The sequence below is a fragment of the Cryptomeria japonica genome, chromosome 5 (genome assembly GCF_030272615.1).
Source record: "Cryptomeria japonica chromosome 5, Sugi_1.0, whole genome shotgun sequence".
NCBI classification, from domain to species: Eukaryota; Viridiplantae; Streptophyta; class Pinopsida; order Cupressales; family Cupressaceae; genus Cryptomeria; species Cryptomeria japonica.
In genome coordinates, this window is record NC_081409.1 from 91,001,085 (window position 1) to 91,017,613 (window position 16,529).

Here is a 16,529-nt window from a genome sequence, read left to right on the forward strand (position 1 = left end):
AGTCACTTGTAAATCAAGATATATCTCATCCAAAGGTTGCGTGCTATTTCCTATAATTTGGAAAGTGAAACTAACAAGCTACCAACCATTTTCACATTTACGAAAATATACACTTGACTAGCCAAATTAGTACCCCTTCAAAAAAATCCATTTGAAGAATGTTTGCCATCTATGACATCACTCACCCAAGTACAACCTTGAAGGTTTAGCAAGAGGATCCACATTTTTTTTTCTAAATAATACTACCCTCTTAAATTTTGAGCAACCAACATTAGAGTGACCAAGGTTGTGATAATTTTGGCACATGATTTAAGAATTATTCTAGGAAATATCTTGCCTCAAAATTCTAAATTTTGAATAGAAAATTATAAAGGATGAGATCACCAAATAAAAGTTAATCATTTACATAGAATGTAGCATACAACATTAACTTTTGAGATTTAGTCATCCCCTTAATACCAATGAGCTAACCACAAGTGTTTGAAACACTTTTTGTCATCTTTTTCTCATTTTAATCCATCAATAAGCTCTAAAGTCTCATCCATATGAGATTACAATTGATGCATTCATTCTAAATATTAAAATGAGATCTAAAGACTCAACCATATATGATTATAATTGATGGATTCATTCTTAATATTAAAAGTAGGTTCCCATTTTTCAAGAATGGAATTTATCATAATGGAAATTTTGAACCTTAATAGAGTATTTAAGAATAATTATTATAGCTTGAGAAAAACATCACTCCTCATGTAAATTATTTTGGAATGGTCAAATAATTTCCCCTTTCTCTTGGCCTGATCTCTAAAGATTAAATATCACTTCATGACCAAAAAAATTCTTGATGAGAGAGAAAATTAGCCTAGAGGATGTCCTGTCCACTAAATAAACAAAACCATACTATTGAATATTCACAAAACATTTAGTTATAAAGCTAAAAGTAGACAAAACCTACCTAATAATGACCACATCTAACTATAAAGACTTCTTTGGTATATTTTTAGAACTACCCATGTCATCAATAACAAGAAGCTCTAAAAAATATCACCAAAACCATCCCCTATCAATAAAATAAAATAAATCTCAAAACCCAAAATAATCAATGTCATTGACCTATCTTTATCCCTTAGGGAGCAAGCATGGACATCCAATGTATAATAAATAGGTCCAACAACCTCTAAAAGATTTTTATGGGGTAAAAGATCAATAATAGTACCACACAATATGCATCATGCAATAACAAGAGATATATTGCTTTGCTCCTTATACTTAGAGGTGGGAGGATAAATCCATGTTTTAATCTCTTCTACATTACATATACCATAAGAGTGCATTGATCTATAGCCACAATATTTTCACCCTCCATGATAGGGGAAACACACTTCCTAAGAGATGGAGAGGGGAGAGAGAGAGAGATCATATATTCGAATGATAAAATCTATAATGTTTTATATGAACATAAAACCTAACAATGTTAGAATTTAAATTTGTATCTATAATTAATACTAAAAATGAACTATTATTGATTTATCTATACTTTTGTCTTCTCTTTTTGATCCTTGTATACCCTATTCTACCGTCTCTTTATGCACTTTATTTAGGAAGCCTAATTAGTTGTAAAAAACTATTTGTTCTCTTAATCTTAATGATGGGTCATATAATCTAATCTAAATATTTATTTGAAAAACTTGCACATAGTCACATCCAAAAGTGTTCTTGATTTCAATGGATTACTTAATGTCAACTTTTACGCATCTAATTGGATTAGCTTAGATCAATATTAGGCACCTGTTATTTTACCTTACATGAAGTGTCATATGAGCATTGCATGCTTTCTATTTTAAATGATTGTGATGAGGTTAGCTATTAGTGATCAATTTTCTACTTCTGGAAAGGCATGTGCTATTTTAAAGGGAAAATAATGCTTGCTAGATTAGATTAGCTCTATTTATATCTCGACTCATATTTATCTCTTACATAATCCATAAAAGAATTGCTTTAAATATACCTATTAATAACTCCACATGATTAAAGATGATGTAATAACTTTTCATATGATATTGGTGAACAATTGAAATTATATATTAATGATTGGTGACCCTAACCTTTCTACTTTCTACTTCACATTACACTATACCCTTGTCACCACCAAACCCTGGATTCCTTTTATGATCTATTAATCATACATAATTTTACTATGCATATTTTAACAATAAAACTATGCTAAATAAAAAAATCATTCATTGACTTTTACTTTCTCTTAATTCTATAATTTACATAATTTTACTATGCATATTTTAACAATAAAACTATGCTAAATAAAAAAATCATTTATTGACTTTTACTTTCTGTTAATTCTATAATTTAAATCAGATTATACATACAGTATTTCCTTTAAATAATAACATACTTAAAATTATTCAATCAACACCAATACATCACTTATCTCAAAAGTACAAAGCTTAGAGTCTTAATTTCTCTTTCATCTTATCACATGAAAGAGGTTGTTAATACACAAGCATTGCCAATACAAGAGGATTAAACACACTAGTTACCTATATACTAGAAGACTAATACCCTTTCTCCCCTCTATTAGTTCATAAGATTATTTGTTACTCTTCCATCTGTTAACAGAAGTTCTAGTTACATCACCAAAGGCAATTTAATGTACCTTTATCTTTCTGCTTTTTCGTTTACCGTTCTTATCTACTTGCTCAACTGCATCCTCCGTAGCCGCCAAAGAGGCAATCATCTCTGAATTCGCATTGCAGTATTCAGGTCCATCCCAAGTATTCTCTGGAAGCTTCTTATTGAAGTGGAATGTATCTTTACCGTAGTTATGATGAACTATGGCATCATTAACGCGCCATCCATCTGTGCCCTCTACCTTAAAATATACATAGCACAAATTGTCCTTCACACAAGGCCCAGTTAAGTTGAACTTATCAGTGCTGCCCCATCTGAAGGGTTTCTTGTTGCCTTCGTTCATGGACTGGCTAAGATGCCGTTCTAGCACCTCAACTTTGTTTTCCTCATAAAAACCTTTGTCCCCAAACCTCACACGGACAGGGTCATCTGTCTCTGAACCGAGAAAACTATATGAGGTTTGCACCTCTAATAGATAGGAGCACTCTTCTCCCTGTAAAAAGAAATTAGTGAGAGCTATTTTATTAAAACCCAGAGAGCCAAATTATCCAAGACACATCATGTTCATACACTTTCATTTTCATGACTATTCTCTAAAACCAAACAAAAATGTTTATTTTCCTCAAGCAGTGACTTCTTTCATGAAATCATAGGAGAAAAATGGCTCAACAGAGTAAACACTTCAGAACTGCCTTAGTTTTCTTTGAAGCCCATTTAACTTTAAAACCCATTACAGATCTAGCAAGATACTTTAGAAAACAGGTATTGCAATACCAAAACAAGCAAGCCATTGGAGAGTTTTAGATGGAGCCAAAAAAAGGAATACAAACTAAGTTAAGTTCTTGAAATACGTAGAGAATACAAACTATTCTAACCTTTGCAGGGAGAGTGTGAAATGGAGCCAAAATAAGAAGAAGAAGAGCCATGCATTCGAGTCCTCTGCACATCTTTCTTTCCATTTTCTTATAAATGCTGAAACTTTATGAAACCAGAATGAAACTCAACACGCCTAGCTTTGTCAAGGAACTTCTTGACTTGCTCTTATCATAGCTATAATGATCAGGTTTAGTTATAAAAAGTAGAAAATAAAATTTTGGATTAGTAAAAGAAAAATATCAAGGAGAGCAAATGTGGAATGAGATAGCAACCATTAAAAGTTGTGGTGAATTCCATGGAAATAGCGACAAAGATGGCCCCCGCAGAATTGACAAAATGCATACCCCTCTCATACTATATTTATTCTCCTTTTTCACTTCGACGAGATCGGATTTAAAAAGCATATTTAGGGTCCCTACCACAATAATGGTGTGATACAATGATATCTTGTTCGAATCTTTGTAAGGCATATTGTACTCGAAATTATGTATCCAAGTCATATATATGTGGTAGTAGGTTGGATAATGTAATAATATAATTATAATTACAATCAATTTCACAATCACTGAAATAAATGTATTGAAATTGAGAAAGAGGGGTAGTTATGCTTAGTTTTCTATGTAAAAATTAATTTTTTTTGATGTAGAATGTATTTGATTAATGTTTTTATGTTTTAAATATTAAACTTGTAATAATGAAGTGTTGATAGAATAGTTTGTGGTTCTTATTTTATGGCTTTGAACTTCTGTTAGAGCCTTCACATGTGTACTTGAGTCTTTAGTTCATAAATGTCTATATATATCTAAAATGGTTGTGCTTAAAGGCCTCATTAGGGCTTCTTATACTATGTAGGAGAAGTCAACTTCTCAACTTGTACCTTAGTCAAGAAAGTTAATTGATTTAACAATTTTGGTAAGCATGAACACATGCCTAGCTAAGCTAAATGCAATTGCCTTGATCTATCCTTAAAACTATATATTTAAATAATTTTACTTTTATGATGATAATGTAATGATGCACAAGTGTTCAAACTATCATATTATCTAAATGGACTAGAGATCTTTCATTCTATACAAGACCTTACTATGAAATTTTGAATATTCATGCTTGAGTTGGTAAATATGTGTTGCTCTAGATTTATACACAACTACTATGCATGAGTTGAACTTGGCATAGCACACATGTTACACTTGTGCGACATACACATGGATAGATAACGCTTGCCTTTGTGATAGAAGAAAGTGGATTGAGGCAATGTCAAAAGGACCACCCTCTCAATGAGGAAGGAGAGTCCTAAAAGTTTCAATGTGGATTTTTGCATGTAGATTAATTGGTATACTACTTTAATCGCTCACTTCAAGAAGGAGGAGTGATTGATGGTAGATGATTGTGGTGATGTGTACTGTCTTGGTTGCAACATATGGGTAATGTTTGGAAAACATTTGAATAGTTGTTTCTATGAAAATTCTTGTGACACTAGTATATTCGGGGCTAATTTTCGATGGGCCATCGTCGGAAGTTGGACTACTTTTTGTCGGATTGCTGACAAATGTAGCCATCGAAAACTCATCGTTAGGTTTCCCGATGATGCCATGAATGTTGAAATTCCGATGACACCATGAACTCTTCCAACGGCTGCTATGTTTGCTCCTTTGGCCAAAAATATCGTCAGATTACGGTTGGAAATCTTACGCTCCCCCAATACCATGCATCGATGACCATCCGACAAGGAAGTGACGTCGGGCATACAGCATCCTTGTCGGATGTTTCTTTAGTTGTCATCGGAATTCCGACGGCATCAGATGTTGTGGCTCTGACGGTTTGGTTGTCGGTGCATGAAAGCATTGAATGAGTTCTACTCTTAAAAATTACATAAAACATTTTTAATTTATTTGATTGAGTCTTATTTGAAAAAAAGATTATCAATGATGTTTCTTTTCTCCAAGAATTGGATATAGGATCTTTCCATCAGATAATATGTAACATCTAATCACTAAATATTTTCTTTACAAATGCTTATTTTATTTAATCATCTGAGCCTGAATTATAATTTATATTTGTGCAGAAGCAGAAGATACAAGATGAAGAGTCATGTGCAAGTAAATTTTGTAAAAGAAAGCAAGGAAGCATTATCTTGAATGACATGGAAACAAGATCATTAGCTGCCCAGAAGAGAGCAATTGGAGAAAAGTAGAGGAAAGTGTTAAAGGGTGATAAATACATAGAGAGTATGCAATACAAACAAACAATGTCTGGAGTGTGTGATGTGACGTCTCTAATTTATGTCTGGAGGGACTAACTGGTTTTGGAGTTCCTGGGAAACCTATTGGGCCATGCTTGGAGGAAATCAATGTGTTCATGAAAGGGCCACCTATTTTCTATTATGAGAATGATGCTTTTGCAACAAAGGATATTTGGAAGAAAATATCCAAAAATTTCTATAGTGTGGAACCAGAGTTGGTGGACTCGAAGTACTTTTCAGCTTCCAGAATACCAAGAGGTTATGTACACAATCTCCCAATAGAAGGGAAATTTCAAGCATTACCTTTCCCCTCCATGACTATTCATGAAGCACTTCCTCAGACAAAGGACTATTGGCTTCCATGGGATCAAAGAAAAAAATTGAATTGCATAGACTCTAGACGATGTGGTGGTGTCCTTCGTGAAGAACTTCGTACTATAATTGAAAATTCATGAGGGAAATTGCAAGATAGTGAACATAAATACATTCTTGAAAAGTGCGAAGAATGGAACTTGGTTTGGGTGGGGCTAGGTCAGGTGGCTCCTCTAAAGGTTGATGAGATAGAAATTATATTAGGATTTGAAAAAGATCACACTCGTGGAACTTCTTGTGCGACTGATCGATTGCACTATTTAGGTAATGCATTCCAAATAGATACAGTTTCATATCATTTATTTGTCTTGAAAGCATTTTATCCTGATGGCATTCAAGTTCTTTCTCTATTTTCTGGTATTGGTGGAGAAGAGGTTGCTTTGCTTTGACTTAGGATACATTTAAGTTGTGTTGTATGGGCGGAAATATGTGAAAAGAATAGGCTTGCCCTTAATAGTTGGTGGACAAAAACCCAACAGACAGGTAGGTTGATTCAGAGGAGAGATATCCAAGATTTGAATACAAAAGTACTGGTGTTTTTAATTAGTTTTTCAAGTTGTCTTGAACTAGAGTTGCCATTGCTGCATTTGAACTCTTTTAACACTTCAAACTTTTCCTTACGTGATTTACCTTCTTACTCCATTGTAGAGGATACCAATCTCAATCCCTTAATGCCATTATCTTCTCTTTAGTGTTGCTGACTGGAAGACTGCCACAGACTGAATGAGAGAAGCAGGACAAGTGCAAGTGATATAAATATACAATCATTCATATTATTGAAGACAAAACTAGTTGGCCATAATTTTAGGCAATATTAGGTTGGTCCTAATTGAATTTGACATATTATTTTTTGAAATTTCAGTAATCGTGTAACGGTTTACATCATTTTTTTTATTGCAAAACTCTTTTTCTATTACTTTCTATCCTTGTTCGACACTTTTCAAAAGAACTATAGCCAACGAATATCAATCTTGGTTGTGGCATACCAGTAGAAGTGATCAAATCATTGAAGGTAGGGTAAAATGCTCCAAAATTGAAGAGATTTTTCTTTACTCGATTTTTAATGCATGTCAAATTCCTTCCTAAGGAAAATGGTTTACCAAAGCTCAGGTTGCAAGCAACTCTCCACATTTTTTGCAACTTGCCATTGTTGCTTCTCAAGGAGAGGCAAATGATCTAGGAGGATCTGACACTTTAATGGATTTGAATGAAATGGTAGTACTTCATTACAAATATTTCTTCACCACTACCTTTAGCACATTGCCTAAAACATGTGTTCACATTGCAGCACTCTTAACTCCATTTCATTTTAATCTCACAACTTTGACAATGACAATGCTATTTTCATTTACAATTTTTCAAGAAAACAAAAAGACATGGTACATGAATGGATAGAATCTCGTAACTTCCATGATACTTATCTTTACTCTTGTATAATAATGTAATATAGTAGTTCCTAGATAGAAGAATATAAGACTACAAAAGATAGAAACCTGGCAGATACTTTTGCATAAACAATCTTGCAACCTATAGTTTTAGCATAGTGTCTTTTCATTCTTGAATCTCTCTTGTTGTGTGACACTGATATGTGCTCTCTAATACATTTGTATTCATTTTTGTGTTTTTTCTCTGGGCACACCTGAGCCCTAGATCACTAACATAGGGTTAACCATTATGTTCTACAACAGGTTTCTGTTTCAGAACTTCAAATAAACATCACTCAGAGTGAGTTCAACCCCTTCTCCATCAATACCAGAAAATAGAGAAAGAACTTTAATACCATTAGGATAAAATGCTTTCAAGACAGATAAATGGTATGCAACTATATCTATTTGGAATGCATTACCCAAACAGTGCAATCGATCAGTCACACAAGAAGCTCCACAAGTGTGATCTTTTTCAAATCCTAATATAATTTCTATCTCGTCAACCTCTAGAGGAGCCACCTGACCTGGCCCCACCCAAACCAAGTTCCATTCTTCACACTTTTCAAGAATGTATTTTTGTTCACTATCTTCAAATTTCCCTCATGAATTTTCAATTATAGTACAAAGTTCTTCACAAAGGACACCACCACATCGTCTAGAGTCCATGCAATTCAAATTTTTTCTTTGATCCCATGGAGGCCAATATTCCTTTGTTTGAGGAAGTGCTTCCTAAATAGTCATGGCGGGGAGAGGTAATGCTTGAAATCGCCCTTCTATTAGGAGATTGTGTACATAGCCTCTTGGTCTTTTGGAAGTTGAAAAGTACTTCGAGTCCACCAACTCTGGTTCCACACTATAGAAATTTTTTGATATTGTCTTCCAAATATCCTTCGATGTAAAAGCATCATTCTCATAATAGAAAAAAGGTGGCCCTTGCATGAACACATTTATTTCCTCCAAGCGTGGCCCAATAGGTTTCCCAGGAACTGCAAAACCAGTTAGTCCCTTCGGACATAAATTAGAGATGTCACATCATACACTCTAGACATTATTTGTTTGTATTGCATACTCTCTATGTATTCATCACCCTTTAACACTTTCCTCTTTTTTTCTCCAATTGCTCTCTTCTGGGCAGCTGATGAGCTTGTTTTCATGTCATTCAAGATAATACCTACTTGCTTTCTTTTATGAAATTTACTTGCACATGACTCTTCATCTTGTATCTTCTACTTCTGCACAAATATAAATTATAATTCAGGCTCACATGATTAAATAAAATAATCATTTGTAAAGAAAATATTTAGTCATTAGATGTTACATATTATCTGATGAAAAGATCCTAGATCCAATTCTTGGAGAAAGGAAACATCATTGATAATATTTATTTTAAATAAGACTCAATCAAATAAATTAAAAATATTTTATCTAATTTTTAAAAGTAGAACTCATGCAATGCTTTCATGCACCTACAACAAAACCATTGGACCCACAACATTATTGTCGGTGCAATTTTGTGGTTAGATGGAAGAGGTAAGAAAAGGATGCATGTTGTTAGATGAAAATGGTGCTGCTTGAGTAAGGACTTAGGTGGATTGGGGATCAAAGACCTCAGTCAACAAGGTATTGCCTTAGAAATCAAATGGATTGTCAAGGCTTTAGAAGGGAATGAACCATGGAAGATATTAATCAGGAGAAAATTCATGATTGTCAATCGTTATAACATTTTAGGTGGGAATATTGTTGATAATTTCTCATGGTTTGAAATTATTGTCAGGTATGTCTGAAATCTGAGTAAAAAGTCTAACTATTTTTTGATTTTATTGTCTATTGAAATTCATTGGTTTCTTTGGAAGAGAAGGAATGAGAATGTGTTCCAAGGTAAAGGGAGGGTTCTTATTGAGTGTAATCTTAGAATCACAAATGCTCTGGGAGTTTTTATCGAATGAAAATGCTCTGATAGACATTTATGCAAAATGTGGAAGCATCAATGAGGTACGTGAATTGTTTGACTGAATGCCTCCAAGAAATGTCATGATTGTAGGGTATGCACAAAATGATTTTAATGGAAAGGTTCAGATGCTTTCAACTAAATTCTCCTCCAGCCTGTGTGAAAATGGGAGCTTTGGAATAGGTTGTAGACATCCATCACAAGATAAATAGTAGACAAATTTTTTCAGTTGGTGTAGCTACAATTATCCTATTAGAGGCTAGTTTTGCAAATACTATTATGATGGCATTTGCCAATTATGGTGATCTTGGTCCTATTGAGGTGGGTTGTGGGGTTTTCCTTGCTCCTATGTACCCAATTGTTGTGTTTGTAGGGGTTTATGCTACTAATAGGTTTAGGGGCTCCTTTCAAAATCCATTGGTAATTCATGTTCTAATTCATTCCTTCACTACACTTTCCATTGTGATCAATTGTTTTTGGGAATGGCTAGGTGATTGTATTGTTTCATGGATTCTAGGTGCCTATTAAACCTAATTTATTTTTAAATCTTGGTGATCCCTCTCCTTATATGAGAGATTATTTGTTCAAGGTATTCTTATAGGGAAAAGGTTTTAGAGAGCCTTTCAAAACCCGTTGCTTGTTGTTTATTCCCTTAGCTACTTTTGTCTTGGCTTAGGTTTCTTTTTTTGGAATTTGGTTTGGGGTTCTTGCCTAAACCCCTTTGATCTAAATTTTTTTAATCTAATGTAGGGTTAGGACCCTTTTTCCTACCAGTTTGATGGTCCAATCAAAAGCATCTCTTTCAAAAAAGGGTTTTCTCTTTTTTAGTTTTTCTTTTCTCATTACTTGTGAGATCCTCTTTTTGCATAGTTGGTTGTTATATAAGGGTTTGGACCCTCTCCCAATTACCTAGTCTTTAGAATAATTCCAAACATTCTAGTGTGACCTTTTTGAATTGAAACTAGTTAAGTCACATAATCAATATGTTACAATGATGAATTATTTTATATTTTTTTTAAAACCTATCATAAAGTGTGATAGAAAATAGAATTTTACTTGATCATAAATCCTTTATTAGTTTCTTCATATAGTGATGGGTTTGAATATAAGGGCCTTCTAATTAGAATGTTTATTCAAGATCTCTAACTAATTTAGTTTTTATTTGCTATCATTAATTTATCCTACATTGCATGATAGAATATTATGTCTTAATTCTCCCTAATTGGTATTTTGTCTCAATTTTTTTAACTAGAAATAAAGGCGATCATTAGATTTCTTTCTTTAGTGTTATCTTTCTCTAGATTAGTTAATTAGGGATTCTATTAGGAACATTTCCCATGAAATGAATATAATATAAAGATTAAATCCATAATAGAACAAATCACCATAATAGGCTATTATAAAGTATCTATACAAAAATATGAAAGAACACTAAATTACCATTACAAACCCATAAACCATAAAATAGTGAAAATAGATATAAATTTGTAAATGTCTCCCTACAAAAACCACAACCATAACCAAAAAAATCATAAATAGCAAGGGATAAATAAAAACTCAATAATTCCAAAATCTTGAATTCACTATACCACATTACAATCCACTAGGTATTCAACCTCTATTGCATTAGGGTTATACATTACATTTGTCAAGACACTACCAACTATGGGATCAAGTAATGGAACCTATTTCATGAAATAAATCCTTCCTATGCCAAGCTCTATCGATCTTATATCTAAAAAGTAATAGAATTGTGGAGATGCTAGAGACATCTACTTACCACTTATTATGAATCACCATGAAAATAGTCAACACCTACCATACTATTACATAAAAATTATGAAGAAATAGAAACTTACAATGCACCAGTTTCAATTATTCATTGTTTATAGTTAAAAATTGTAAAGGATTTGAATGGCTCTTAACATTAGATGTCACTAATAATTTTCTTCCATATTTATCACCCCTTCTTCCTTAAACTTCAATATATTCATATCTTTAAATGTGTAGGATATAGAAAACATATAATCTCTACTCTCTAAGATACACTGGGGATAAATACTGCCAATCAATATGAAATCCTCCCATATGCAAGCCTTCTAATATAGGGGACATGATTAACAAATTACCATTACCCAAAACTAACTTAAGGAACCTTGAGGCAACTATTTCATTAGAAGTGAAGGTTTAAATCAATCTTGTATCCGTGAGTTGATTTGTTCTTAAGAGATCCCTTCTAATAATGATGCTTGATTTTCATGGTGATTATTACACTATATACCACCCAAAGAATGAAAATATAAATTGCACCAAAATACCACATCACTAATTATTACCAATAATAAAAATAGTTAAAAACCACCACATTATGTGAATTCAACAATGTTCCATGCATACTACATAAATGTAGAAAGATGCTTTAATATGTAATAGATTATTACAATACTATTTTACTAGACCAAGATTAATTAACTATTTCTAATACCTCAACTAAAAAATATTTTGAGTTTTCTTTGCAACCCATGTGAAAGTACCGTCTTGAAATATGATGGAATTAGGATTCTTGAAAGTTGCTCTCTTATTCATTTTTGGTGCATAAAGATGAAAGCTTCCTTGATTTAATATATATGGAGGGAAAATCCTATTTCTCTTACATTATTGGTAGATAACAATAGTTAGACGTTGGATTTTTGCGCTAAAGAGCATCAAGAGGCAATGAAGAGGGTTTCATTTGCTCCTTATTTTATTTGTTTATTAATTTTTTATTGGTACTTTTCCATATATTATTTTGATTTAATTATTAAATTCAATCTCTATGTCCATAAGAAACACATATTTAATATAATAGAATTAGAGCTACAAGCATAGTATCCATTCTTTTCTTAAGCTGGTCAAACTACTTCATTAGTGTATTGATGATTTGGATGTGGTATGAGAAACATGGGAAGAATAAAGGATGTCTAAAGAGGGTAAGAAATAAGAGGGAATAGAATGAAATGGTAGTGGAAGGAAAAATCACACTAAAAATGAAGATTTGTCATATGATGACAAGAGAAATGATATAAGAAATCATTATAAACATACTTAAATGAATAAAATGATAACCTTAGAATGATAACTTTAGCTTGAACATAGATGATTACAATTTAATAACATGACAAATCTCACTCATAATAAACATTGACAAAATAAAAATTTCATCAATTTCAACCTAAGCATTTATGATAAACCTTCTTAATCTCATATATTCTTCAATAGTTGGCATAGTGAATTTTAACTACAATTATCTATGATATAAAACATCTTTAAAATATGTACCTTGGAAATTGCAGCTACAACATGTGACAAAATGCCTCTATTATTTATCCTATGATAGATGTTCATACCTTGTTCCAAAACTTCCAATTTAGCACAGGCTGGGAGGATACTAGCAAAGCTTTATACTTGACAATCACATTTAATTGAAAGTCTCTAAAGCCTTTCCCACAAACCCATTATGTTCATATCTTGTAATCGGGTGTTCTGTGGGAGAAATTTCTCTGAGGCATTATGTCAAACCGTTGGCATACCTTATCTCATCTCACACATTTTGCATACATGACTGCCAGGGCAATTGCAGCTACACCAAGTAATAAAATTCCTCTACTATTTATCTTTTGATGGACGTCCACACCCTATTCCAAAGCTCCCATTTTCGCATAGGCTAGGGGATGTTGACAAAGCTTTACACCTGCTAATTGCATTTGGTTGAAAGCATCTGGACACTTTTCAGTAAACTCATTTTGTGCATATCCTGCAATCATAGAATTCCATGAGCCGACATTGCTTGAAGCATTCAGACAAATAGTTCACGTGCCTCATCGATGGTTCCACATTTTTCCATAAATGTTTATTAGAGAATTTTTTACTGTAATAAAATTTCCCAAAGCATGTTCGATGATAATAATCCCTTCTGTTATGGTTTGATGGATGTGTACCTACCCAAAAGCTCCCATATTGGCACAAGCAGGGAGTATGCTGGAAATAAACACCAATATGGATGGAAACCTATTTGTTCCATATGGTAAGACTTCTGGGTGGGAATAATTCAAATTCGGATGTTAATGACTGTTAATTTGAACAGAACGGATGGGATTGTATGTTTAAGCCAAACCCACCCATTATTACACTATCGGGGGCGGCAACGTGAGAATGGTTGAGTTCTATTTTCTATCAATTTGCCCCAATTTTTTTGTGATCGTAGAGTTCGACGGGACGAAGAGGCGGGAATAATGTTTATCAAATGTCTTGGTCTTTTTTTTTTTTAACTAATGCCTGTGGTCATCGGAATTTTGAAGAACACAGTCACTTTTTCTTAAAAAAACACAAATTTCATTGCCAGTTCCTTCTCCATCGAAACCAGATGTTGAATTATCGTCGTAATTTCGACGAATGTGAGCAATTTTTCAAAAAAAAATTCAAATTTGGTCACAATATACCTCCTCCATCAGAATTTTAGGCCAAATGTATTAGTGTGATTATGTGTGCTATTAGCATGGATTAAGTTGAACTCCTACCAAGTGCTAGTAACAAAGGAATTTTATTGGAATATTTTGAATAGATCAAATCTTAGATTTGATATAACTCTCTCCCTCCAAATAATGGATGGATTCTACCTAGTCCTCTCCAAACCTATATAACGTGAGCCAAAGGTTAGAGAGAAATGATAAATATCACAAATCATTATTTTTTAATTCCATTATTTATTTGACTTAGTTATAATTTTTTTATTAACACATTTTGAAGTGGGCTCAAAATCCTATTACAAAATGCTACCCAAAGAAAAAAACCAACCAACTAGTAGCCAAACAACAACCAACAAAGAAACAACAACTAACAAACTAGAAGAAAATAAAAAGTAACAAGCATTATTGTAGCTTCTTAAGAGTTACCACAACGTCCAAGTCTTTCTTGTAGAGGTCCTTATACATTTTCACAATGCCCAATAGGTCATTCTTCTCTTGAACATTTTCTTATTATTGCCATGGGTTCATGGGCTTGGCACCTTTTGATCAGTTTGCTTCATATGTCTACCCTTATCTTTATTTCTCTGATCCTCATTTCTTTTCCCTGTAGTGTCATAATCGAAGACATTTTCCTCCCTTAGCTCCTTTAGCTTCTATTTTAAATTTTGAATGCCTTTTGCAAAATTTTTTATGGTATAATGGCCAGTATTAATTACTCTCCAATATCTAATTAATTTCATGAAGATTCTTATTTATATCTATAACCCTTTTATCATAATCATTTTTTAGGTTGAGAAGATCTTTATCCATCTCTTCCATTTTGGGAATATCCTACCAACCATGGGGGATTTCCTTATCCATCTCATCATTCAAGTCTCTCCTATTGCCCATCCTTTCCTGCACAATTGTAATATTGAAATTGATCCTATTTATTTCTAAAAAGAACCATTTAGTTGACTTAAATTGACAACTAATGACCTCCCTAGCCAAACCTAAGACATCCAAAATCTCCTCCATATTTTTGTTCAAATAAGGGAAATCCTTAAGCTTTTTGGGTGTAATACAAATTCTTAGATTCTCCATTCCACTACCCACATATATCTTAGGGGTTTCCTTATTATCAATCGAGGTATCCTTAACCATTTATTTCTCTTTTCCTATATCTTTTTATTTTCCCACATCACCATCTTCCTTGATTATGTGACTCTATTTTCCTACAAATTGTTGGCAATATGCTAGATTTGGTTAAGTGTTCTCATTGATGTCAACAATGTATCCTGGTTGGATATGGTTCTACTATCCCAGTTGGACCTATCCCAGTTAGACTTGGTGTTAGTCTTGGTTTTGGCTGTGATTCTAACCCAGTATGATCAGATCCATGAATTCAGTTTTGGATGGTTATTTTGGATGGTCATATTCTTTTCATATTCTGTTGGTTCATGATTTGGTGCTCTAGAAGCCATCGTTTATGTTCTCGATTGGTATTTCCTAATACAGGTTAGCTTTACTAGTTAGTGATATTTGATGATTTGGTTCAGTGATTTTGGTCTGACTTATGGAGATGGTTTCTAACATGCTAAAGGTGCTTCTTGATTGTGTCCCAATTGTTTGGTGGCTTCGCATTGGCTAGTGTGCTGTTACTGTGGTCCTATTTGGATCCGGCTAGATATTCTGTGTTATTGCACTAAGGGTTTCTACCGGGTGGTAAAATGTGTTGGATATTGGTCTTAGCATGATTTTCGATGGATTTAATTGTTTGCGAATTTGAATTAGGTCCATACTATGTAATGTAAATAATAATATTGGTCTGGTGATATTGGGTGATGTAATTTTTGTAATTATGGGTTTATGGGTTTAGGGTTTAGCCGACCTTATCAATAAGGTTGATGATCTGTATTTATAGGTGACTTATTCATGTAATTTGTGGATCGATGGTATGACATGGTATCGATGGTTATGTATGCATTATCAGAGAAAGTTTATGTGTGAATAAAGCTAGATCATTTAGCAGATGGTTTTTAGTGTTGTAGGGTAGACATTTGTCCTTAACGGGAACTGTATCAAGCATTAGGAGATGCTACTTTCACAGTTCATTTTCCTTGGATTGTAGTCTGATGCTTTTGTAAGTCAGTGAGACTTCCCTTTTGTGATGAGCAGTGCGCTCTAGGAAGTGAGCCTTATTGCAAGTGCAATGCCCATTGTAATTATTTCACATATTGTTGTATAAGTACTATCTAATTGTGGGTAGGGTTTCCCACTGTGGTTTTGCCCTTTACTGGGTTTTCCACATCAAAATTTTGGTGTTGTGCTTACTGTTCTTTAATGCTATATCTTTATTTGTGTTGGTTTCTTTGTGCTCTGGTACAAACATTATAATTTGCATTAACTATTATACTTGGTAGAAAACTGATTCACCCCCCCCACCCTCTCAGATTTCTCCTGGTATCAGAAGTGTCTAACAATTGGTATCAGAGTGAGGTCCTCTCTGCAAAAGCTTAACCACTTGAGGGGAT

At 33.4% G+C, this 16,529-nt stretch overlaps 1 protein-coding gene across 1 annotated transcript; it reads right to left on the minus strand.

The window, feature by feature from the left end:
- Positions 1-2,388: 2,388 nt before the first annotated feature.
- On the minus strand, positions 2,389-3,812 carry LOC131054716 (embryo-specific protein ATS3A). Its single transcript, XM_057989286.2, has 2 exons — positions 3,522-3,812; positions 2,389-3,139 (listed from the first exon to the last, which is right to left on the minus strand). The coding sequence occupies exons 1-2, from the start codon at positions 3,603-3,605 to the stop codon at positions 2,663-2,665; spliced, it is 561 nt and encodes a 186-aa protein (XP_057845269.2). The 5' UTR covers positions 3,606-3,812; the 3' UTR covers positions 2,389-2,662.
- Between the last annotated feature and the right edge of the window lie 12,717 nt (positions 3,813-16,529).